Raw genomic sequence first — 25,531 nt, 5'->3', positions numbered from 1 at the left:
GGCCTCTCAAATTTAAAAAATCTGATTTTAAAAATCTTTTACGTGGCCCAGCCCTAAGACTAACACTAATGTGTATTCAGTATACATTTGTGTGTGTGTGTGTGTGTGTGTGTGTGTATGGTTCAGGTTGGAGATAATTACCCAAACATGAGCAGATGCTCAGCAGGGTTCGTTCGTTTTTTTTTTTTGTTAGGGCTTAACCTTTGCTGTGTTTTTTCATCTAGATGTGTGTGCGTATGTATTTTTTTCTCAGTCATAATCTCTTTCAGTGCCAAATTGTAGAGTCATTTTTTCCTTATTTTAATAAATAAATAAAGTTTGCTGCCTTTATTACCATTAAGGTTTTAAAGCAATGTTGTTGTTTTTCTATATCATCTCTTATAATTCAGATGTACTATATATAATTTCCTTTCTTCATGTTATCTTCTTACATGGCGAATCTGCATCCATCTATCATTAAAGTAATCCAAATGAATCCATTGGGCTATGTCTTTTGAAGAGAAACAATACATTTGTAACAGGAACTGATTCATTTTTTGAGCTAAATTAGCAATTGATAAACCACATATTCATGGAAACATACATGCATGCATACATACTGCTTTCATCCAATATTGTGATGCACTGATATGATTAAATCTTGTTGGTTGTTGCATGTCTGTGACTAGTTATCATGTGTATGTTTTGTTAATATATAATCTGTAATGAGATTATGTAAACAGAAATAGGTTATGCAAATTTAAATGCAGGATCTCAGTATTTCTTTCTTTGTGTATGTACTAACTGTGTCTCGTTCTTTCAGGTTATGCCACCCCACAGACTGACTGGAAATCCAGCCGTAAAAGAAAAGGGCTGATCCCAGACCGCCCGTGTTCCCACTACTGCGCCTTTCCCTGTCCCCATGGCGACAGGTGGCCATGTCCCCGAGACAGATGTGTTAATCAACCTGCATCAGGTAGGACATTTAATCACCCTGCATGCTTTGTGAATTTTTGACACCTGTACAGATTACTTGTACAGATGACAACTTGAGGATTGTAGTTGCATGGTTGTATTACATAGCACTTGTAGAGCAACCAGATCATGTTATTAAAATTTTAAATGCTTTGAAGGTGTTCCTGTAGCTCAGTTGGTAGACCATTACGTTATTATTGCAAAAGGTCATGGGTTCAATTCCAGGGAACACACATACTGATAAAATGTATAGCTTGCACTATAAATTACTGTAAGTCACAGATTTGTGTCAGAAATGAGAATTAAGTGGAAAATGTATAAATTCTGATTCTCATATAAATTTCTTTATTCTGATGAACACAGCGAAAGATATTTTGAGGAATGTTTGTAACCAAACCGATCATGAGCATCTCTTTAATCATCTTGAATGGAAAGTGGATGTTATGTTGTTTCCCCAAGCAAATGCAGTGTAATGGATGGTGGCATAGAGCCAGGCTGGAAGGCTCAGGTGCTGAGTTTCATATAATGGTCGGGCACACAGAGCCAAACAGAGGACAATGCTATTTGTCTGACCTCGGTCTCATTTGACACTTAGGATGCAGAGAACTCAGGCAATGTGTGTATCTGAATAGCCCTTTTTGTGCATGCTGACATTTATGTGTGTGTCTGTGTATTGTGTGAAGTAGAAAGTGTTTCTGAGACTGGCTGAAACTTGATCACAACAGACTTTTAAGCTGGTCACCCACTTGTGTGGACAGAAAGTGGTCCTTCATTCTAAACAGGCCTGCCTGAATAATCAACTCAAAATGGTGATTTTATGTACACTGTATAAAATACGCAGCATTTGTGTAAAATCAACATATACACTCACCTAAAGGATTATTAGGAACACCTGTTCAATTTCTCATTAATGCAATTATCTAATCAACCAATAACATGGCAGTTGCTTCAATGCATTAAGGGGTGTGGTCCTGGTCAAGACAATCTCCTGAACTCCAAACTGAATGTCAGAATGGGAAAGAAAGGTGATTTAAGCAATTTTGAGCATGTTGTTGGTGCCAGACAGGCCGGACTGGGATTTTCACACACACAACCATTTTTAGGGTTTACAAAAGGGAAACCACCCAGCATGCGGCAGTCCTGTGGGTGAAAATGCCTTGTTGATGCTAGAGGTCAGAGGAGAATGGGCCGACTGATTCAAGCTGATAGAAGAGCAACTTTGACTGAAATAACCACTCGTTACAACCGAGGTATGCAGCAAAGCATTTGTGAAGCCACAACACGCACAACCTTGAGGGGTTGGGCTACAACGGCAGAAGACCCCACTGGGTACCACTCATCTCCACTACAAAAAGGAAAAAGAGGCTACAATTTGCACAAGCTCACCAAAATTGGACAGTTGAAGACTGGAAAAATGTTGCCTGGTCTGATGAGTCTCGATTTCTGTTGAGACATTCAGATGTAAAGAGTCAGAATTTGCCGTAAACAGAATAAGAACATGGATCCATCATGCCTTGTTACCACTGTGGGGGCTGGTGGTGTAATGCTGTGGGGGATGTTTTCTTGGCCCCTTAGTGCCAATTGGGCATCATTTAAATGCCACGGACTATCTGAGCATTGTTTCTGACCATGTCCATCCCTTTATGACCACCATGTACCCATCCTCTGATGGCTACTTCCAGCAGGATAATGCACCATATCACAAAGCTCGAATCATTTTAAATTGGTTTCTTGAACGTGACAATGAGTTCACTGTACTAAAATGGCCTCCACAGTCACCAGATCTCAACCCAATAGAGCATATTTGGGATGTGGTTGAATGGGAGCTTCGTGCCCTGGATGTGCATCCCACAAATCTCCATCAACTTCAAGATGCTATCCTATCAAACAGCACCTTGTTGAATCAATGCCACGTAGAATTAAGGCAGTTCTGAACGTCAAAGGGGGTCAAACACAGTATTAGTATGGTGTTTCTAATAATCCTTTATGTGAGTGTACTTTTATGTTACTTTAACTTTTAAGATAAACAATTTCAACTTGATTTTATAAGGTATGTCAACGTTTCACAAGCCAAAACTTAAAATAGTAGTTTGAACTGACTTCATGCCACATTTTTTTACAGTGTAGAGATTGGTCTTTTCTTGCACTGTCTTGTTTTGTCTTTTTTGTCTTGCACTGTTTGCACTAGGTTGCACATGTTGCAATGTACTTTTTAGTCCTTGCTTTGTGTTGTTTTATGTAGTTCAGTGTCTGTATGTAGCACCATGGTTCTGGAAAAATGCTGTTGGACTGCGCTCGTATATATGGTTGAAATTAAAATAAAGCACCTTGACTTGACCAGTTCCTTTAAGATACATATTAGTACCAAATGTATACATATCTGTACCTAAATGCTGCATATTAAGATCTTTTTAAAGGGTACTGCCCCAGTAAGAGCTTAGGACTATTTTTTCACCAGTTTTTCTGACAGTGCCGAGAGAATAAGTGTGTTAAGTTGTTAGACCAGATCACATACAGTAAAGGTCTTTACACACCGGGACGTTTTTCGTACGCGTTTATCGTCGACGTTTAACGTCTCGTGACTCAAGAACGAGCGCCAATGTGAGTGCGCACACCCACGCGAAAAGCGCGACGCGCAAATGCGTCATTTTCAGAAAAACGCGTGGGACACGTTTTTTTGGTTTGACGCGGCGCGTTAAAAGTTGGCCGACCAATGAGATTGGCGCTTTTGTTCACGTGCCTGGCGCTGCTGAAGTTCCAGTAAAACACGACTTGGTGGCGCTCGAGCACAAAATGGTCTTGCGGAGCACGTGGAACAGGTAAACACACAAGGAAGCATCGAGGCTGTGGAAGTTTATGAAGGTGTCGGAGTTCCTCACAACATCGACTGAATTTCGAAGGTAACGTGATATATATAAGAACATAACAATACATAGCTGTGTGGGCTATATGATTAGATTAGATTCAACTTTATTGTCATTACACAAGTACAAGGCAACAAAATGCAGTTTAACGTTAGGTCTAACCAGAAGTGCAAAAGCAGTATAAAAAGTGCAGGATATCAGTATTTGCATAGGTGCAGGATTATGTAATACGATGGAACAATTTACTGTGGGTGGTACTATGAACATAATATACAGAAATTTACAAATGGATATGTACATAATAAATTAAACTATACAGAACAGGAGTGAAATTAATATTTAGGTAGTGCATGAATGAATTTGGATTGTAACTAGTCGGTTAAGAGTGCAATGGCATAAGTTATTGTGCAGTGAATAGTTATTCTAATATTCACTACATAGTACAGGGGTGTAAACGATGCAATTCAAGTAGTCCAGCAGTGCAAATGAACAGCGAGTATGAAATAGACAGTCCAGTAGTGTATTGAACGGACCAGTAGTGCAAATTTACATTATAACTGTGCAAGTAATAAAAATGAATATTGGTGCATTACATTATGATATGTAATGCACTGACATTGAACAGTGATTAACTTCATACCATGCATGTTCCCTGTACACCGTGTGATATCACGTTTTGTTGTTTGCATCATAATACTTTGTGTGTAACTGGAACCTGTTGTACACAAACGTGGACAATTACACTGCTTCATGTTCAAAGAAAAATATTTGGTTATTATATTCATTTTAGGAGGTTAATTTGTGTTCTGTGTATAGGTAACCTAGTTTGTTTAGTCAGATGAAATACCATGAATCTAAATTACATTTGTAATCAAATATTGACCTCATGGATATCGTGGCATGGCCCTCAGTGTGAAAGATTGATTCTGATGAAAACTACATTTATCTTTACAGTGTTCACAGCAATATTTCTGCTAAAAATGATGTGAGCCAAAGTGAGGAGGCCCCAGCAAGCACGTCTTCAGGATCATCCAGCACCAGCCGTGACAAGGTCCAATCTAAACAAAAGAAAACAGTCCGAGACAAACCTCTGGAGAAGTACCTCTTATTAAAAGATGGTAAAGGGAAAAAATTGAAAGCAGTGCACAGAAGAAAGAGGAGCACAGAAGGAGCGCTCTGCCAGTTTTTGGTCACACCTATAGATGTTTATTATATACCATTTTATTTAGTTTTTTTATGTTTATACATTCAAGAAATACAGTTGAACATGTACATTTCATACATATGTTTATTTGCACTACAGTTCACTTAGACTTCTATCATTGTGACTTTTTTGCTCTACAGCTCTGCCAGTTCTTGTTCACACAAATTAATGTTTATTATATACCATTTTACTTATGTATTTTAAGTGATTATACATTTAAGAAATTCATTTGAAAATGTCTAATTTCTAAATGTTGATTTGCACTACCGTTCAGTTGCACTAAAGTCATTGTGACTTTTCTGGACCAACATTTATGACTACTGTTTTATTTGATTTTACTGTCATGTCTCTGATTGTTATTGCAAACTGCAGTTCATTCACAAAAATAAATGTTTGATTAAAAAACGAATTGTAAATAACGTGCCATTTTGACACTATGCATATATTTGTACATCAGTATTGTTGACCTCTTATTGTAATAACTACATACCTACTTCTTTAGCCAAATCACAAAATACAATACATTTGGGAGGAAATGTGAGAAAATTGTTAACAAGAGAAAGTGCTTGTAAAAGATAAGTTAAAAATACACACATCGGATCACCCATTACCTTATATTTTGTGAAAGAGCTTTAATTTTGATATAACGTGTTCTATCAAAATAGTTAATTTTATGTGGAGAGTGCTGATAATAGAATCGAATTATTTGATCAAATAGATTTGATTTAACAAATGTATTTAAGTTCACGGAGATATTGTTTGTACAAAGAATATATATATATATATATATATATATATATATATATATATATATATATATATATATATATATATATATATATATATTATAAACACACCGTTTTCAAAATGGCAATTATAATGACTATAACACGAATGCACAGTTTGCTTTTATCTGAGAAGATCACGTTTCACATGATCATACTGTCAAGTAGCTGATGGTGAGTCCTGATGGTGAGTTGAAGTAGTTTTTGTATAGTTGCTGCTGTTAGAAATCGAGCTGCTACTAGTAATATCCATGTTTTGTTAAAAGCAAGCATATGACTTGTTATTAGCTGTGTCCCAATTCAGGGGCTGCGACCTTCTAAGGACGTATTTTAAGACCGATTGCGTCACAGCAGCGCGACTTCAGGCTGGTAAGGCCGTCCCAATTCGAAGGATGCTTAGAATGAAGCCTCAAAATGCGTCCTCATTTCTCCGCGCTGTTAAGGATAGAACGAATGGATCCTTAACAGCCGATGATATCCCAAGATTCATTGCGCGCCTGCAACGGCGGCTGGATATTATAAAATAAACAATTAAAACCTTCATTAAATAAAAGTGTGTATTTATCAAAAAAAGTTTGTCACTGTTTTAGTATTATAAGTTATGTTTTGTGTTAATATTATTATTTTTATGATGCATATATTTCTAAGGTTGATTAATTAAATTGAATATACTGTTGAATAGTTTAATCTACATCCACGTGTCATTTTTTCTAAACTAAATTAATATTTTCTGATTTCATATTTATTTTAATAAGTCAGAAACGTTTCCGCTATGTCCTGCTAACAGGCGCAGCAGGTGACGCCAATTATGGGTCATCCGAAGGTTAGACCGTCTCATTTCAGTTCTCTTCGCGGATTTCTGAGGCTGCCACCTTGAAAGACCGAGTGCTCATATTTAAGGTCGCATGCTTATAAGGTCGCAGCCCCTGAATTGGGACACAGCTAAGCTGTGTCTGAAACCGCTCCCTATCCACTATATAGTGCACTATATCGGGTGTCGGCCATTTTGTAGTGGTGTCCGAAACCTGAGTGAACAACTTCATTCCCTACATTCATTCACTACTTTTTACCCACAATGCACTCTGATTTTGAGGGTACATTCGATGTACACTCGTTCACTCATATTTCCCATGATGCAACGGGAGACGAACGCGTAACTTGAATCAGCTGAAGGATACTGACAGTAAACACCAAACATTTTCTTGTTGTCAGTTATTTTCTACTTTTTGAAAATAAACAAATGAAAAATAATTGCGTTATCTTTTATTTTAAATCTAATACACATTTTTATTAAACAATAAACAAACAGCAGTAAATAAATATTATAAGCAGTTGTTTTGTTCTCTTTATTATCAACTAATAGCCTACAATAAACATGACAAATGTGAAAAACAGTAAGAAAGTAAACTTTACCATTTCACAGCACAATCAAAAAAGCCACACAGGTGTTTTTGATTAATCTCTGCGACAGCTCTCTGACGCATGATATTTACGTCAGTGTCCGAAATCGCTCACTCATTTTCATTTGCTTCATCCCCATATAGTGGACTCAACTGTCATTCCCCATATAGGGAATAGTGAATGAGTGAACGAGGGAACGGTTTCAGACACAGCTCTAGACTAGCGTGTGGCTTTCTTCTTCTGTGTGACAAGTGAGTGTCAGAACAGAAGCATAAAGTTTCGCTGCGCCCCCTTGTGTACCGGCATAAATCTGTTTTGTATTAAGCGCCATCTAACGTCCAGGGGTGAATTTGCACCTCACTCGGCTCAGCGCCAGTAAAAATCGTCTGGGTGTGAAAGCAAAAAAACGTCACGTTAAACGCCGACGATAAACGCGCACGAATAACGTCCCGGTGTGTCAAGACCTTAAGACGTGAGCTATTACTAATAGATGTATGAATAAACTTTTAGCTCTGGAGTTTTTATAGGGCTGGTCCATCAAAGACATTCAGAGATGTGATAATTGCTCTCATCCTCTATTTTGTGTAGCTGTCAGCACTTCCGGCTGTTATTCTTCTCTTATTGATGCGACTTTCAAAGGGCTGCTTAACTTTCAGAGGATGTGGAGGGAGCCACATGCGTGTCTCAGTGCTGTGCTGATAACTTTTGACATCAAGGAAGAACAGAGACTTCTGATGAAATGTGTGATCATGAGCTGAAACAAGCATACTCTTATTATCAGGACTGGGTGATATATTTGTGATGACTTTGTTGGTGATCAAAATGACAAAATTTTACATTTAGGGGCGGTTTCCTGCACAGGTCTCATCCTAGTCCCAGACTAAAATGCAGCTGCCTAAGTTTAAAAACAACTTGCACTGACATATATTAATATATATATATATATATATATATATATATATATATATATATATATATATATATATATATATATATATATATATATATATATATATATATATATATGACAGATTGCCATAAGTCATTATGTGGCAAAAACAAATATTCATTATATAATGCACTGTAAATTGCTTTTCAATAATGCATATTGCATACATGTAAATCTTTTATGAAGCAAACACATAAATAGCAACATGCATTTTACTTTCAAAGGCTATATTTTAGCTATATTACTGAACCTCACCTACATTCAAAGGCCAGTTCCCTATAAAGGAGGGGCACAATGTAAGTGTTTTTGGCAGCAATCTGCTCACCGTGGCATCAGTTTTCAGATTAATTGCTCTATGCTGACCTCCATGCTGATGGCCATTTGTGTCTGCGCTGTAGAAACCTTCAGATCAGGTTTCAGCACTGTTTGTATCAAGAGAACTAAATGTTTGCCATAATGTAGTGCACTGCAGTCACTGAATTGCAACCCACCCGTAACGTTCACACATTAGCAGCTTAAGCGTTTGCTAAAAGGTTAACTAGTATTTTTTTATGTGGATGCAGAGTTTAACATTGTAAAATCTTCCAGCGTCCTTCATCGCTTAATAGACAGAAATCAGCACAGAATGAGAAAATCAATAGATGTATACGAGAGGATTTGAACAGGTGGAGAAAAAAGAAAAGATATTTATATCTGATGTCTTGGCACAAACAAATATTTCCTGCAAAATATATTTGCAACAGAGGCCAGTCTGACTACATTGATACTGCAAATGAATCAAATGTGCATTTACATTTTATGCATTTCGCAGATCGATCGCGAGTACAGCGAGAACGATTAGAAAACATGTGGCAGTCTGCTCTCGCGATGCTTTGATATCATACGCCATCCGTTTGCACAGTAACACACGTCACAGTTGATGGACAGCTATCGCTCTGTCTTCAAATGGAAAAGTAAAAAAAGAAAAATGTATAGTGTATAGCTTTGGCTGCTGACACAACCAACTCATCTGTGTGATTTAAATCATATAACAATGTACAGATTTATATCATGTAACTTTAATTGTTTAACAGAAATTGTGCTGCATTGCGTTTTGAAGCGTGGTAAAGATATCTATGCTAAAGACATTTGTTGTTTTGTATATGCTACTTATTTATTATTTAAATGAACAAAACCTGCTTAACTGAATCCTTGAGTGTTAAATCATTAAAACACCTGTATTATTGAGAACATAACCATACAGTACATACCAACTTTGGCTTTTGTTAATAAACATCTGCTGTTTTCTTAAAGCTGACTTTTAATTTACTTACAAAAAAGACACTTAGTAATTCCTAAAAATTGTTTGCCAAAAATAACCCAGCATTAACCCAGCATGTGTTCTGTCCCATATTTACCCATTATGGGTCAAAAATAACCCAGCCATTTTTAGAGTGTACATTTTAACATAAGATGTGTAAGTTTCATTTTAATTTCTGCTTATATAAGCCTATTTTCTCAAGGTTAAGGGTGTTTGTCACTGATACATGAGAGATGAGCTCAGGGTCGAGTATCTGCATCTAACTTCTCCCCTGAGGGTCCTGCTAGACGTTGCGTTATCTATGTTTACACTGTACAGGGTCATGGCTAGATAGTCCTCTCTATTCTCAGTGGTCTGGGCTTGTGGTTGTCATGGCAATGATGACTTCATAGTGGTGCAAACAGCTGGGGTAACTACCCCCCCCCTTCCCTCAATGCCACCTGTTTAGTTGTGGGGAGCACATTGTTCTTTTGTCTAAATAAGTTACACCTCATGGTTCACTGTACAGAGGTAAGCAAAAAAATGTGCAGCACATGAAGTATTAAAAAGGGACATTTGTTGTTTTATGACCCCTAATTAGATGACTTACTTGTAAATAGACTTGCATGCTTAAATGGACTCTTATGGGATATTGAATAGGACTGAATGCTTATGCAATTCATTATTTCCAAATCATCGAACAAATGTGCTGTTTGCTCCAACTGTGATTCATAGTTAAAGACAATTGTTAAAACATTGTGTAAAATAATTTTCAACATAATCTCATAGCAATAGGTACCTGTTTTAAGTTACTTGGCGTTCTTAAAAATAATTCGATCTGTGACTCAAAAACTGTAATGTGATCCAAATCGTGTGCTTTGTGATCCGTTGACCCACTAGTGGCTAGTATGACCTCATTCATATATTTTAGTACAATCTGTGTGACGTTGGGGTTAGAGGCAAAGTTTCATTCATGCTATCTTTGGATAATCATACATTTTGAACATTCACCAATGAATTCACTAAATTGCAATTCTGTGAAATATGTATGTTTTGTGTTATCATATTTTATATAGTTAGTCTAAATTAATTAAAATAATATTGCATCACAAGTAGGGTTGTAATGGTATACCGGTACAACAGTTTGCCACGATTTTAGCACGCACGATTATCGTACCGTGAACATTTTCTTATTTAGCTTAAAGTAGGTGGTGCCTGCCATCGCCATCTTGGCCGCGCATCACTCACAGATATCCAAACATGGGTAAAGAGGTGGGACATGGGTGAAGCTGAGGTGACTGGTTGCTGAAACCACGCCCGCCGAGGTTAACTCCAGTGACAGCAGTGGCTGTGCAACCGTCACTCAAGTGGCCACGCCCTTAATTATACAGAACTTTAAGGCTTAATAGCCTTTCTTTTGAGAAGCTGTAATAACATATTTCTCTTGAGTGAGGATGAGTCATTGCTGGTTCTGTTATATGGGCAGTTTCTGTGCTCATTGCGTGCTTCTAAAATGGATAATCTGATGTTTTTTAAAGGACGATGGATGCGCCTGCAGATTTTGGATGACGTAATGGAGTCATTTATTAGCAAATGACTCATGATAACAAGCATAAACCAAACATCTTGTTTACATCAATCTTATTTCTCATCTCTTTTTGGCAGCTTCCATTAGTTTCAAATCTCTCTTGTGAAAGAGCCACATGGCTCTAGAGAAACATTGTTTTTATATCTGCTTTGGTATTTGAACGGCACGATGTGGGAAGTATACTTATACAGTATAGCACATTTCATAATTTCAAAAATTTTATTTTTTCACGCTGCCAAAAGACGATCTCCTGCAAATTATTGGAAACATAATGTTTTTCCAGAGAGTTATTGATAAAGGAGTGTTTTGGTGGCATGTAAGGACATTTTTTCATCATATGTTTTTTTCGGTTTCTAAGTTGGGTGTGTAAGATATCAAATCCAATGCTATGTCATATTAATCAGTGTGTTGTTGACTAAAACAAAGCATCATTTTGAAATATGTCTGCAGCTCTTAGCAACTTTTTTGATGGGCTCTGAAATATTTTGACCCAGCGAGGTTAACTGTAACGCTGTGTAAAAAAGCCTGTAAGGCTGTAAAAAAAGCCTTTACAATGATGAGCTTAGTGCTCTGTTCTGAAGCCAGGAAACCCTTCTAGAATCCTAGGATTTGTAGGGATTGTAGAGGAATTGTAAAACAGACGGCAGACTTTTGCTTGGGTGACTGTGTTAACAAAGCAAAACACACAGAACTTTCAATAAAGTTATGGTTGGATGGATGGATAGATAGATACTGGTAGATGGATTTATGGATAGAAAGACACCAGTAGATGGATTGATGGAAAGATAGATGGATACAAGTAGATGAATAGATAGATATATGGATGGATACTGGTAGATGGATTGGATGGATTGATGGATGGATGGATGATAGTTGGATGGATAGTTGGATAGATAGTTGGATGGATTAATGAATGTATAGATAGATAGATGGATGGATGGATGATAGTTGGATGGATGGATGAATAAATGAATAGATGGATGGATGGATGGATGGATGAATGGATAAATGGATGGATGGATACTGTAAGATGGATTGATGGATAGATAGATGGATACAGGTGGGTAGATGGATGAATGGATGGATACCGGTAGATTGATTTATGGATAGAAAGACACCAGTAGATGGATTGATGGAAAGATAGATGGATACAAGTAGATGAATAGATAGATAGATATATGGATGGATACTGGTAGATGGATTGGATGGATGGATGGATGGATAGATGGATGGATGGATGGATGATAGTTGGATGGATGGATGAATAAATGAATAGATGGATGGATGGATGGATGGATGGATACTGTTAGATGGATTGATGGATAGATAGATGGATACAGGTGGATAGATAGATGGATGAATGGATGGATACCGGTAGATTGATTTATGGATAGAAAGACACCGGTAGATGGATTGATGGAAAGATAGATGGATACAAGTAGATGAATAGATATATGGATGTATACTGGTAGATGGATTGATGGATGGATAGATGGATGGATGGATGGATGGATGGATGGATGATAGTTGGATGGATGGATGGATGAATAAATGAATAGATGTATAGATAGATAGATAGATAGATGGATGGATGGATGGATGGATGGATACAGGTGGATAGATGGATGGATGGATAGATGGATACCGGTAGATGGTAGATCTATCTACCTGTATCCATCCATTTAGCCATCTACCTTGCTATCCATAGATAGATAGGTAGATGGATGGATGGATGGATGGATGGATGGATACTGTTAGATGGATTGATGGATACTGTTAGATGGATTCAAGTAGATTAATAGATAGATATATGATAGATAGATAGATAGATAGATAGATAGATAGATAGATAGATAGATAGATAGATAGATAGATAGATAGATAGATAGATAGATAGATAGATAGATAGATAAATTGATGGAAGGATGGATGCATCAAGTGATCTATCAAGTGACTCTTAAATAAAGAGTAGGTTGAAATAGTAAGCACTTTAAACCGTGCCAATAGGCAAAGACATTGCAAATGTTATGTTGCAAACATAAACATAATTATTATTGCACATAATCATTTTCATGAATTCGTTTTCATGAATAGATTTGGTACCAAAATATACACTGTAAAAAAATCCCGTAGAAATTGCAGCTGGGTTGCCGGTAATTTACCGTAGATTTACATTTATGTTATTTACTGGCAAGAGTTTGTTCAAAGTTAAATGAACATTAAACATTTACAAGTCTTTGTCTTTACAGAGTAAAACTAAAAAAAACAGCATCAAGTAAAAGATTCTGGGAAAGAAAATCTGAAGCAAAAAACAGAAAAAGGTTGATGATGATTTCTGGTTCCCATAATGCTTTGCATGAGGCTGTAATTGTATAGTTTTATTCTGTAAAGATAAAGACTTGTTAATATTTAAAATGTATTTAACTTTGAAAAAACTCTTGCCAGTAAATAACATAAATGTAAATCTACGGTAAATTACCAGCAACCCAGCTGCAATAACATTATAATTTCTACGGAATTTTTTTACAGTGTACCATTGAGGTACTAATATGTACCACTGACATACTAATATGAACTCTTTGGGAGAAAGGGGGTACATTTTGAAAAGGTCCTGTCTCAATGACAGCTGGGGATCATGTTTTAACCATTTTTTCTTACAGTGTACATTTAAACATATATTTTTTCATTAAAATATGTTGTGTTTTTCCACCACATCCTATGAAATGAAAATATTCAATCAAATATTGTGATTTCATAAACTCAAACACATCATATTAACACTTGAGATATTAAATCTTATTCAAAACTATGCTGTTCTGTTTTAATTTACTTCCTCAAAGCTGAATTACAATTCTGCATATTGACGGGTAAAGCACACAACCATATAGTTTGCTGGTGATCTGAATCTGTGGCATGGTCGCTGGGAAAGGTCAATACATTTAGGAAAACAGTATGGCTATGATAAAAGGGTATGCAGTACTTAAAGACTATACAAAGAGCACAGGTGGGCTTTCACAAGACACCTGATATGCAATCTTAGCAGGCATGCTGTTGTAGACTGAACATACAATGACTCCATGATTCCTCCTCAAGTGTTATGTAACCTTCACAGGACAAAGAACACTACTTTACTAACATCAACATGTTTTTTATCATTCAAATTCATCTGGGTTAATAACACATTTTTCTGTGGTGTGACAAACTAAGAACACATTAAATATTAAACTTTAAACGGACTTTAAAAAAGTGGCTCTGAGGCAATAGAGCTTTAAAGACAGAGATATTTGGTTGTTTCTCAGTGGTTGCTGTTTTGAAATGTGTTGTAATAAACCTCATGACGTTGCATGCAGAGATTCATACGTTTTACTGGTACTGATATCGAATACTGAAATGTTTGTGTTGGTCAAATAGAGTAAAAAAGCAATACGACTACCTGTGACACCGTTTGCCTAGAGCGCTTGCTAACAGCAAACACATTTATCAGTCCTCACTGAATTTCCATTATCATCTATTCACTTCACAGTTGAAATGAAGAGAGCTGCAGTCCGTAGCCTTCATTAGGTGGACTTTCTCTATCGCTCAAGCCATTAACATTAACACAAAAGAGACGCCCTGACTGAACACCGAATGCTGTTAGGGTCCCTTAACCTTATTGTGAGTGCAGAAATGGTGGGATACGGTGTTCAAAAAGTATTTTGTGTAAAGCCCACCAATGTTTGTTTGTTTTGTTCTTTTGTTGTTACATTATGGTAATTAGGAAGGGCCAATTACGAGAGAGAGAGAGAGAGAGAGAGAGAGAGAGAGAGAGAGAGAGAGATTGTTACATTACAGTTTGCACTCACTTGAAAGGCTGAATTTCACCAAAACACGTCCAGGTTGTATTTCACCCCACAAACAAAGGACAAAACAATATTTTAATAACATAATTTTAGCATTTTGCATTTTATGACTAATCATTTGATTGATTTTGATTGTTGATAATATCAATATATATGTATCTGTATTGCATTGGTATTTAAAATATATATACTGTATTTTCAGTCGCTCTGGAGTATGAGTTGCATTTGGAGATGCACCGATAGGATTTTTTGGGGCCGATACCGACACCGATTTAAACAGACAAATTCTGGCTGATACCGATATTATACACTTGTATACAATACTATACAGTTGGTCTATTGGCTAGTTTATTTCTGCATCAAATTATTTTTACTGAACATGGATTGGATCTAATTAACATTCAACTGACTAACATAATAAGAGATGCACAAATTAAGCTAAAACAAATATAAGAAGACAGCATGATAACCTTCAAAGGTGGTTTTTGCTATTTAGCATTTATTTTATTAACAACATTAACTCATTTTTTTTTTTTACATATAATGGATTTCTTTATGCAGTTGATTAATAAACAATCGGTATCGGCATTTCTCGTGCTATTGCCGATATGCAATGGTTTAAAATTCATAAAAAATTGGCCGATAAATATCGGCGGCCGATACATCGGTGCATCACTAGTTGCATCAGTCAAAAATGCGTTTTGAAGAGGAAAAACACATATAAGTGGCACTGGAGTCTACGTCTCGTTTATTTAGAAAATGATTTCACAAAATCCAAGCCGAAGAACAGACATTTAATCTGGAAAAGCAAGTTATTCAACTAAACAATAGCACAGAACAGCAGGCTGAATAGATGTCTGTACATGTTAATTAACATAAACAGTTTTTTACACGATACACGATAGCATACAGAACATACCTGGGAGGCTGAATAGGCTAAATTAACCCGACAAGCCAAATCAAGTTCAAAAAGGTCCCGAAGTCATTCCACATCACTGAATCCATTGAATTACATAAATACAGGAGCAGCACAGAGCGGACTCCCGCGGCTGTAGACGGTAATGGTTTCTCTTGGTTCATATGAAATAATTTTGACATATAAGCTGCACCTGACTATAAGTTCCAGGACCCGCCAAACTATGAAAAAGTGTGACTTATAGTCCGGAAAATACGGTAGTTTTTTATTAGAAATGCCCCGATAACGTTTTCCACCGATACCGATAGACGATTTTTCTGACTCATATCGGCCAATACCAGTGCAGATGCCGATACTTTGGTGGCTATATTAACTTGCATTAACAAAATTCGGAAGATTACATTTTCTGAATGTTATTAATTCATATAATGACCATTAACTCTTTCACCACCATATTAAGAGAAAACGCTTCCCTGCCAATGAGAAGTTTTTATGGCAATCAGTATTTCCGCTATTATCATCTGGGTGTTTAAAACACTAATTCACATTCACTGATATAAAACAGTAAAAACTATCTGTATGTTTTGGTCATCGTTCTGAATTTGATCTACAATCTATTTTTTTTATTTGGTACCCATATTTGAGAAGTGATAAAAAAAGAACAAATGAAGGTAGGATGAAAGTTTTTTTTTTTGAAAGCAGAGGGTCTGTTCTTTCATTTAATATATTGTTTGTTTATATTAAATTTTCTGGAAGGCATTCAACTTTTGTAAAAATCATAAAAATGCTGCCAATGACTGACAACTTTTTTTTTAAATGCTGGCAGGGAAAGAGTTAATATTAAACATTAAACTCAGGGTTTCCCGCAGCACTTTGCAGTTCGGGCAGCCCGCCTAAGCTGGGAAACCCAACCGAAATTAACTAGGTCGTCCAAAAAAAAGTCTCAAAAGGTCATCAAGTGCATCTCGGAGAAAGTCGTGGTCTGTCACTTTCTGGAAGATAACTAGTAGCTAGTTGATAAAACATCTCGGAGAATAGCGAGGATGCGCTTCACATCGCGAGCGTGCACGCACGCCACACGGCCGAAATGGTTCGTCACTGTCTGGAGGATAGTCAGTTGATAAAACACGAGAACTGTAAGTGGACTTATGTTTTGGGTTTATTTAAGCCTGTTATTGTATTAGTCTATAGTTCTTGCAAATTTAAAGTAAGTTAGCTGGTGATTTTTGTTGTTTAAGCAACCTGCTAGCTAGGTTTCACGTGCCTGTTGATTAGATATAATTGTTGAGCGCTCTTGCTCACGCTATTTTTATGCATTATTTACATGCTACAGTAGTTACACTTCTTTAAGATTATGGGCCCTATCTTGCACCCAGCGCAATTGACTTTGTCAGTGACGCATGTATAATTCGTATTTTGCAACGGCGCACAGCGGGTTTTTCCCTCCACAGACGCACGTCGGCAAACTAGGGAATGAACTTGCGCTCCCTGGGCGGTTCAGCACAAAAAAGGAGGCGTGTTGCGGCGCCAACCATCCCTGATGCTATTTTGCAGTTTCAAAAAACAATTGCGCCACTGACCAAAAAAAAATTGTCTAAAGTCAGTGGCGCGTTGCGCGTTTTTTCATTATGCTATTTTAAGGGCGCATGCTTGACCATAATGTATAGCGTGCACAACGCGCACACACTTTGCTTATCTAATCTACACAGATGCAACAGTTATTTTTGCAAATCATAAATTGTTACAATAAAAAATATTAACACATGAGATAAGGGGTGAGCATTGTGGTGATAGTTTTTATTTATTGTGTGGCTGCGTTAAAAAATTCTCATGCAAATAACGATTAAAATATTTTCATAAGAAATCTTAATGTATATGAACTTGATTTATAAGTGTACTTTGGGGTTGGACCTTGCTTGCGTTTCTTGGGTCCGATCTCAAAGCCCCCAAACCCTCACAGAGATGTCCTCTGCTGGCCTCAGGTGCTGAGGCAGATCCACCTCCCGTTACACAACGTGCCCGATTTATGCTGGAAAGCTTGGGATTCCCCCGTCTCCTGACATTACGCAACGATGGGGATGTCAGCTGATGAGACAATTGTGACTATTTCCTCTCACGCCTGCAACCTACGCTGATTTGGGCGGGTTTCTTCCATCCCCATACAAAACAACTTCTCTGTCTTTGACTGCTCTTACAAGAATGTCGGTCTCCTCGGCTGTGAACCGCCCCTGGCGTGCGCCTGGTAAATCCGTCATAATAATAGCAACCCGCCATGGAACTTGCGCCCTTGCGTTTAAAGGGAATGATGGATAGCGTTCTGATTGGTTTATTTGACGTTACGCCCAAACCACACCTATGAATAATGAACCTACTACAAACCAACCCCTTATTGATTTGCGCCTGGCGCAAGAGTTATTTCTCACACCGGGAAAATAGCAACAGCGCCCAAGATCCGCCCACAAAGTCACTTGCGCATTGCGCTTCGCACTTGCGTTTCAGATCGTTAAAATAGGGCCCAATGTAATTAATAGTGGGAAATAATCAGTTTTTACAATCTTTGCGCTATATATCATCGTTTGCCAGACGTTCTACAACTTCTGCTTCAGTTTGTGTTTATTAACCCTTTAGTTTCACTTCATCACGCAGCTATTAAAAACATTTAATTCATTGATAATCTAGTATGTGTTCATTTTCTGTCGTAGTTTCTTTAAAATTAAGTTTTATTTGAGTGTTTTAAATAAAAATATTTTCATTTTCATCGTGACGTGTACACCCCGTCCCTTTGATTGCCACGCCTCCTGGCCACACCCACCTTAACTAACACATTTTCTGTGGGTATTCCTGAAACTAGTGATGTTTCTTTACATTTTCTATACACAGAGCTCAAATTCATTGCATTTTTTGTTTTCTTTTGACTATCGGCTGATAGTGTGAAAAATAGTTTTTTATCTACCGATACCGATCATTGGCCGACATACAATTACCGTAATGATAATTTTTCTTTGCATTATTTTAGCAAGAAATTGGGAGGGGTAGCTTTGTTGTGCATGAAATTCAAAATCAACTTCATGGTTTGAAAATACAGCAGGTTTCATTTTCTTGATAAAAGCATACATTTGTATTTATTTATTTTTTACTTTAAAGGAATAGTCTACTCATTTTCAATATTAAAATATGTTATTACCTTAACTAAGAACTGTTGAATCATCCCTCTATCATCTGTGTGTGTGCACGTAAGCGCTGGAGCGCGCTGCGACGCTACGATAGCATTTAGCTTAGCCCCATTCATTCAATGGTACCATTTAGAGATAAAGTTAGAAGTGACCAAACACATCAACGTTTTTCCTATTTAAGACGAGTAGTTATACGAGCAAGTTTGGTGGTACAAAATAAAACATAGCGCTTTTCTAAGCGGATTTAAAAGAGTAACTATATTTTATGGCGTAATAGCACTTTTGGGAGTACTTCGACTTGGCGCAGTAACACCCTCCCTCTCCCATTATGAGAGTGAGAAGGGGAGCGGAGTTTTCAGGCGAGTCGAAGTACTCCCAAAAGTGCTATTACGCCATAAAATATAGTTCCTCTTTTAAATCCGCTTAGAAAAGCGCTACGTTTTATTTTGTACCACCAAACTTGCTCGTATAACTACTCGTCTTAAATAGGAAAAACGTTGATGTGTTTGGTCACTTCTAACTTTATCTCTGAGTGGTACCATTGAATGAATGCTAAATGCTATTGAAGTGTAGCAGCGCGCTCCAGCGCTTACGTGCACGCACTAAGATGATAGAGGGATGTATCAACTCTTCTTAGTTAAGGTAATAACATATTTTAATATTGAAAATGAGTAGACTATTCCTTTAAGTTTTGGAATAAAACATGGCATGCTCTTGACAGATTTCATGAGAATCACCCACTTATGTTCACACACATACTTACACAGTTTACAGACTGAAACAGCCTCCCCAGGATCATCATCATCTGCTTTCTGCTCAAGATGTCTCAAGACATCCAAGGGTTTTGGAAAAACTGGGATTAATAAAACAGCAGCATTCCCGGCATCCCCTCATTCTGGCTCAGTTCCATCTCTTGCTTTTCACCAGAGGAATTCATTTATCATTTGATGCCACAGGTCAATGTCTTTATTAGTGTGATGCTGATAAGAGGACACACACAGAGCCCGCATACTCGATCCTAATGAAATGTTGTGCTCATTTATTTAGGTAAATCAGAGGTACACAAGCTACACATACATCCCGGGATGGGTAATATTGCTGGAATCGGCACCCTGTGCGAACAAAATGCAGGAACAGCGGTGTAAGGGATGTGTCGTAGTACCCACATATTGTCGCAAGAACATAGTTATCGTTTAGCTGTTTGACCAGTGGTAGACCCGTGCAGATCAAAGTTTATGATAAAAAATGTCTGCAAACCGGAATGAAGCAGTGATCAGGAAGCTCGTGCGGATGTGCATTTTGGAGCTTAAAAACGGGACAGTATCCAATGCCATTAAAAAGCGGAAAAGAGCCAGGATATTATTTATATCCTGACTCTGAGTTATTGACTTTCATGCTACATGAGTTCAGGTGGCCATTCAGCGTCTGGCGCTTGTTGGACATGACAGTGTTATTAATGGATGCGGTTCTGGTTGTTGATAGGGTGGCTGCAGGGTTGCTGTCGGCTTCTTGCTGAGATGGTGACATTTAGCTGACTGATCCAGGAGCCTTGTAGCCTGTCAGCACGCTCTATCCCACCCTAATTTACTCCCTGCTTTTCTTCAAAGCCTTCTTACGTGCTGTGGTGCCAGGTTGTCAAACACCAGATGCCTTTTATAGGTGATCTGATTTGTCTCCTTAGTGTTCTTGTAAAATGGTTGGTTATGGGCAGGCCACGATAAAATCTGCAGATTTTAATGTTCCTTGAATTGATACCTCCATATTTTTAAGTGTGTTACAAATAATGAGACATAGGTGATAAATATACCAGATGTGCAATGTTGTGCTGTGAGTGAACGCTAATGGAGATGTGGTTGTAGCTGGGAGAAAACCATCTGGCCACAACTGCTCGAAAAGGCATCAGATTTGGCCTCAAGTGTTTTTGCATAGTTCTGATGCACTTTAGTTTGATACCATCTGTGTGCTTTCAAATGATCTCTGCAGGTTTTGTCAGATGAAGAGAAGATCTCCCCAGCAGGTCAAGATGATGAGGAATGGGAGAAGGCCTTGTCTGTGGAGAGGTTTGGGGACATCATTACCGAATCTGCAATCAACGGCGCAGATAAAATGGGCCGCGCATACAATGAGAAAGACTTTGAGTGTAAGTACAATGTTATGTATCTCACCACCATAGTACACGTTTAAATCATTTCTAGGTTTATAATCTTTATGCCATGGTCTCTCATGTTCCCGGGCCTCCTGTGGGGCTGCGTCTGTGCCGTCACTGTCTGAAATCTGATAAATCATGACCCACATTTTCATTTACATTTGGTGACAGTAGTGGGAGGTGTAAACTATCTTGTGTCTCGTTCACAGCCGAGCTTTCGTCACATGTCTGTGTATCCACGACTGGGTCTCGTAATAGAAATCCTAAAACACAATTCTTTTCTAATTTTTTGTAATTTTGTTAAATAAAAATTGTTTTCTAATGAAAAAATGTAATATGTTTGCACAATTATAGTTTTATCTACATAAATAGTTTCTAAGATAGCTTCATATTAATAAAAAAGAAAAATCTTTCGTTTAAGTGTCCCTAAACTTTTAAACAGTGGTATATTTAATTTGTAACAAAATAAATTAAATGAAATTAAAATATTTAATTTGTCTTATAGATCACACTGTAGGATGTTAATTTGCAATGACTTTGTTGACTACGTAATCACTTATACTAATACAGTTATGTGTTTTATTTATAATGTGCTTTTAACAATTCACACTCTGCATCCGAAATCATGCACTGTGTACCCCCATACTGAATTAAATAAAGTACCTACTGCTTTATCCTTAAAGGTGGGGTGCATGATCTGTGAAAGCCAGTGTTGACTTTGAAATCACCTAAACAACACACCCCTACCCCAATGGAATCTGGACCTTCTTTTGATAGACCTGCCCCACACATAAGCAACCACGCAACAATGTCGGTTAGTAGACACGCCCCTTACTGCTGATTGGCTAAAAGTGTTTTGACTGCCTGACTCCCTTTTCCTAAGTGATTTTTCAAAAATCATGCACCCCGCCTTTAACTGAATACATTTCGGACATACTTATGGAAGTTGGTGATTATGGACATAGTAGGTTTAAAAGGCGCAATGTGGGACCCTTAACGGCATCTAGTGGTAAGACTGTGAATTGCAACCAACCGCTCTGTCCACAGCTCAACCCTCCTTTTCAAACTGCAAAGTTAAACTACAGTAGCTGCCACAAGACAAAAACATTGACTGAGGCAACGTAGTGACATAACATGCTCTATTCAGCAGTTTGTCCATTTAGGGCTACTGTGGAAACACAAAATGCCGACTTGGTAAAATCCTGCTAAAACGGCTCATTCTAAGGTAATAAAAACAATACAGTTGATTTGGTAAGGTCTTTATACACACCTGATAATATAGTTATGTATAACATATTGCATTTCTGTCAAGAGATCTAAAAGTCCTGCATTGCACCTTTATATTCAGTAGATCTTCATTATTTAGCTTCACGAAATGTATTCTTTATTTTTTGTCTTTAAATGCAAGAAACACGTTTGTAAAAATACAGTTTGTTCGTCTCTCTTTATACACAGATCACCGGCATACATTTCACCACACCCATCACCCGCTGTCCACCCACCTCCCCCCGCAGCGTTTCCGCAAAAGGGTGCTCAGTATGGACCGCAGACGAAAGAAAAAGAGGAAGAAAAAAAAGACGTCCGTACCTCCATCTGAGGTCACACCCACAATTCATGAGGTGGATGAAGAGGAGGCGGAGTCTGAGACTGAGGGGCAGTGCCAAACAACCACGCCTACTGAGCCATCTGAAGAGCTGACACAGGTGATTACATGTGATTGGCTCACACAATAGCATAGTTTGTATGCATTATTTAAAGCTCACGAAACACACGCTGTTTCTGCATTTCTGATGTTAATCTGGAGTACCTATAAAGTAGTATCACATCCTTTATATCTACGAAGAGTCTTTAATTTAATCAGATTTATAAAAGAAAGATTAGCTTTACCGAATCTTTCCGATAACATACGAAAAAATGAAGAAGGAGGAGTTATACCGCGGGAGGAGCGAGTACGAGTCATGCAACACTATACAACACTGTTTAACTTGATTCACTACATGTTTGTGTCATTTATATAATATGCACGCGCCTATTTCCCAAATAAGACAGAAGTCTTACTTACTGCATGCAACTCATGACCTGGTTGGGAAAATCCAGCGCATCAAACACACACGCAAAACTCCGCTGCTACCCCAGATAATAAACTATATCCATTGTTTCCATAATGCTGGCACTTTGCCACACTTCTTCTTTCGTGCCATTGTTGAGTTTTGAAATTAAACAAAGCTGTGTCGCGTGATATGATGTTTGCAAGTTCTAGCGTCTCCCGCTGATTGACGGGTGGGCGGGGTTTTCCGGGGGAAGTGTCCATATAAAGAAGTGATACATATAGAAACCCCTGAAACGTCAGCTGGACCTAATACGAAAAGAAACTTTCGAAAACTTGTACGAACCCTGGCGAAGTGCATTTGGCACAGAAATACTCTGTAACATGCCCAACTGTTTTTTTGACACTTTGCATGAGTTTAGCATGAGGAAACAACTCAATAACTGTGTTAATAAGTCAGAATGCTTGAAATACCATTGACCACCCCTTTAAGGAATATGTGACCCTGCCTGTAAAAATCCAGCTTAGTAATTTTTTGTGATTCGTTGTTTTCTACATAAAATCATCCTACGTAATGTGAAGAACAATCTGTAAAAATATAATCTTGATATCTTTAATATTGACTGAGTGAGACCATTACACAGATTGTGTCAAAAGTGTCTATATAAGTGAGTTTTTTGAAGGTAAGGTGTGTGTGATTTCGAGATTCGAAATCAGATGGTGACAGTTGTTGTGATCTCACAGTGCAGTTTGGGAAGTGAAGAAGATCTAATGGCCGACCTTCCTCTCACCATCTTTCATGTGGAGAGCGAGAGACCTCCTAATACTGAAGAGACTCCACCCAGTCCTGCAAGAATAGAGGATCAAGAGGAAACACAAGAACCACCAGAGAGAAAAGAGGAGGAAGAGCTTTCCAACAGGTATATCATCAATAATAAATATTTAAAAATATATTTAAAAAAATAATAATAATAATAATATAATATATAATATATATATATATGAGAGAGAGAGAGAGAGAGAGAGAGAGAGAGAGAGAGAGAGAGAGAGAGAGAGAGAGAGAGAGAGAGAGAGAGAGAGAGAATTTTACATTTACATTATGCATTTGGCAGGTGCTTTCATCCAAAGTGACTTACACTGCACTTCATTATTCAACCCACAACCTTTTGCCCTACTAATGCAATGCCAGCTGAGCTGTAGGAAAACCTATGAACACAATACTTCAATACAATACATCATTGAACTGTAATGTTTATTTTTACAGCATTGTCATGTATTTTTCAAATTCAAAACTCTATTGCTTTCATAAATTGGTGATAATATCTCCTTGGATCCTTTCCTAATGTAATAAAGGCTCATATTTAATTTTGTATTTACATTTTTATTAGTAAGACAGACGATTTTGGACCAGTTTTAAGTTTTGACCCAAATATATGTGACCCTTTACCACAAAACCAGTCATACACTGCAAAATATGATTTTCAAGAAAACATTTGTTAGTATTTTTGTAATTTTTTTTTGTAAAAATATCTAAAAATAGCTTTTTCTTGATGAGCAAAACAACCCAAGAAAATAGACCAAAAATATCAAATTTAAGTGATTTTGTGCATAAAACAAGCCAAAAAAATCTGCAATGGGGTAAGCAAAAATCTTGAAACATTTTTCTTAAATTCAAGAAAAAATCAAGAAAAATTAGCTTACCCCATTGGCAGATTTTTTTTTTTTGCTTGTTTTAAAATCACTTAGATTTGATATTTTTGGTCTAAAAACTTATTTTCTTGGGTTGTTTTGCTCATCAAGAAAAGCATCTTAATTTAAGAATTTTTAGATATTTTTTGCTGAAAACAAATAATAAGAACATGACTGTCTTACTTAGTATTTTTGTCTTGTTTTTTTTTTTGTTGAAATATCTAAACATTTTTAAATTGAGATGTATTTTTTGATGAGAAAAATGACCTTAGAAATCTAGTTTTTAGATAAAAAATATCAAATTTAAGTGAATTTGTGCTTAAAACAAGCAAAAATATCTGCCAATGGGGTGAAAAAACAATCTTAAAATGTAAGCTTTTTTCTTAAACACTTCATTCAAGAAAAATTGTATCACCCCATTAGCAGATATCGTTGCTTGTTTTAAGCTCACATTCACTTAAATGTGATATTGTTTGTCTAAAAACAAGACTTTTGTTTTCTTAATTTAAGAATTTTTTGATATTTGTACTGAAAACAAGACAACATACTAAGTAAGAAAGTCATTTTTTTGTAGTGAAGTCACAAGGGTATATTTTTAGCAATAGCTAACTATACATTGTATGGGTCAAAATGATAGATTTTTCTTTTATGCCCCGAATTATTAGGATATTAAAAAGTCATGTTCCATGAAGATATT

General features: G+C 37.1%; 1 protein-coding gene across 1 annotated transcript in view; it reads left to right on the top strand.

The window, feature by feature from the left end:
• slc4a3 (solute carrier family 4 member 3) overlaps positions 1-25,531 on the top strand; it is a 96,038-nt gene that overhangs the window by 25,167 nt on the left and 45,340 nt on the right. Inside the window, exons 2-5 of the mRNA XM_065252273.2 lie at positions 803-955; positions 20,936-21,092; positions 22,554-22,801; positions 23,890-24,065. Of these exons, the coding sequence (XP_065108345.1) occupies positions 902-955; positions 20,936-21,092; positions 22,554-22,801; positions 23,890-24,065 (635 nt within the window). The 5' untranslated portion in view covers positions 803-901. The remainder of the gene's footprint in view (positions 1-802; positions 956-20,935; positions 21,093-22,553; positions 22,802-23,889; positions 24,066-25,531) is intronic.

This window comes from Paramisgurnus dabryanus, chromosome 15, assembly GCF_030506205.2.
Source record: "Paramisgurnus dabryanus chromosome 15, PD_genome_1.1, whole genome shotgun sequence".
NCBI lineage: Eukaryota > Metazoa > Chordata > Actinopteri > Cypriniformes > Cobitidae > Paramisgurnus > Paramisgurnus dabryanus.
This window is presented reverse-complemented; position numbering and strand designations above follow the sequence as displayed.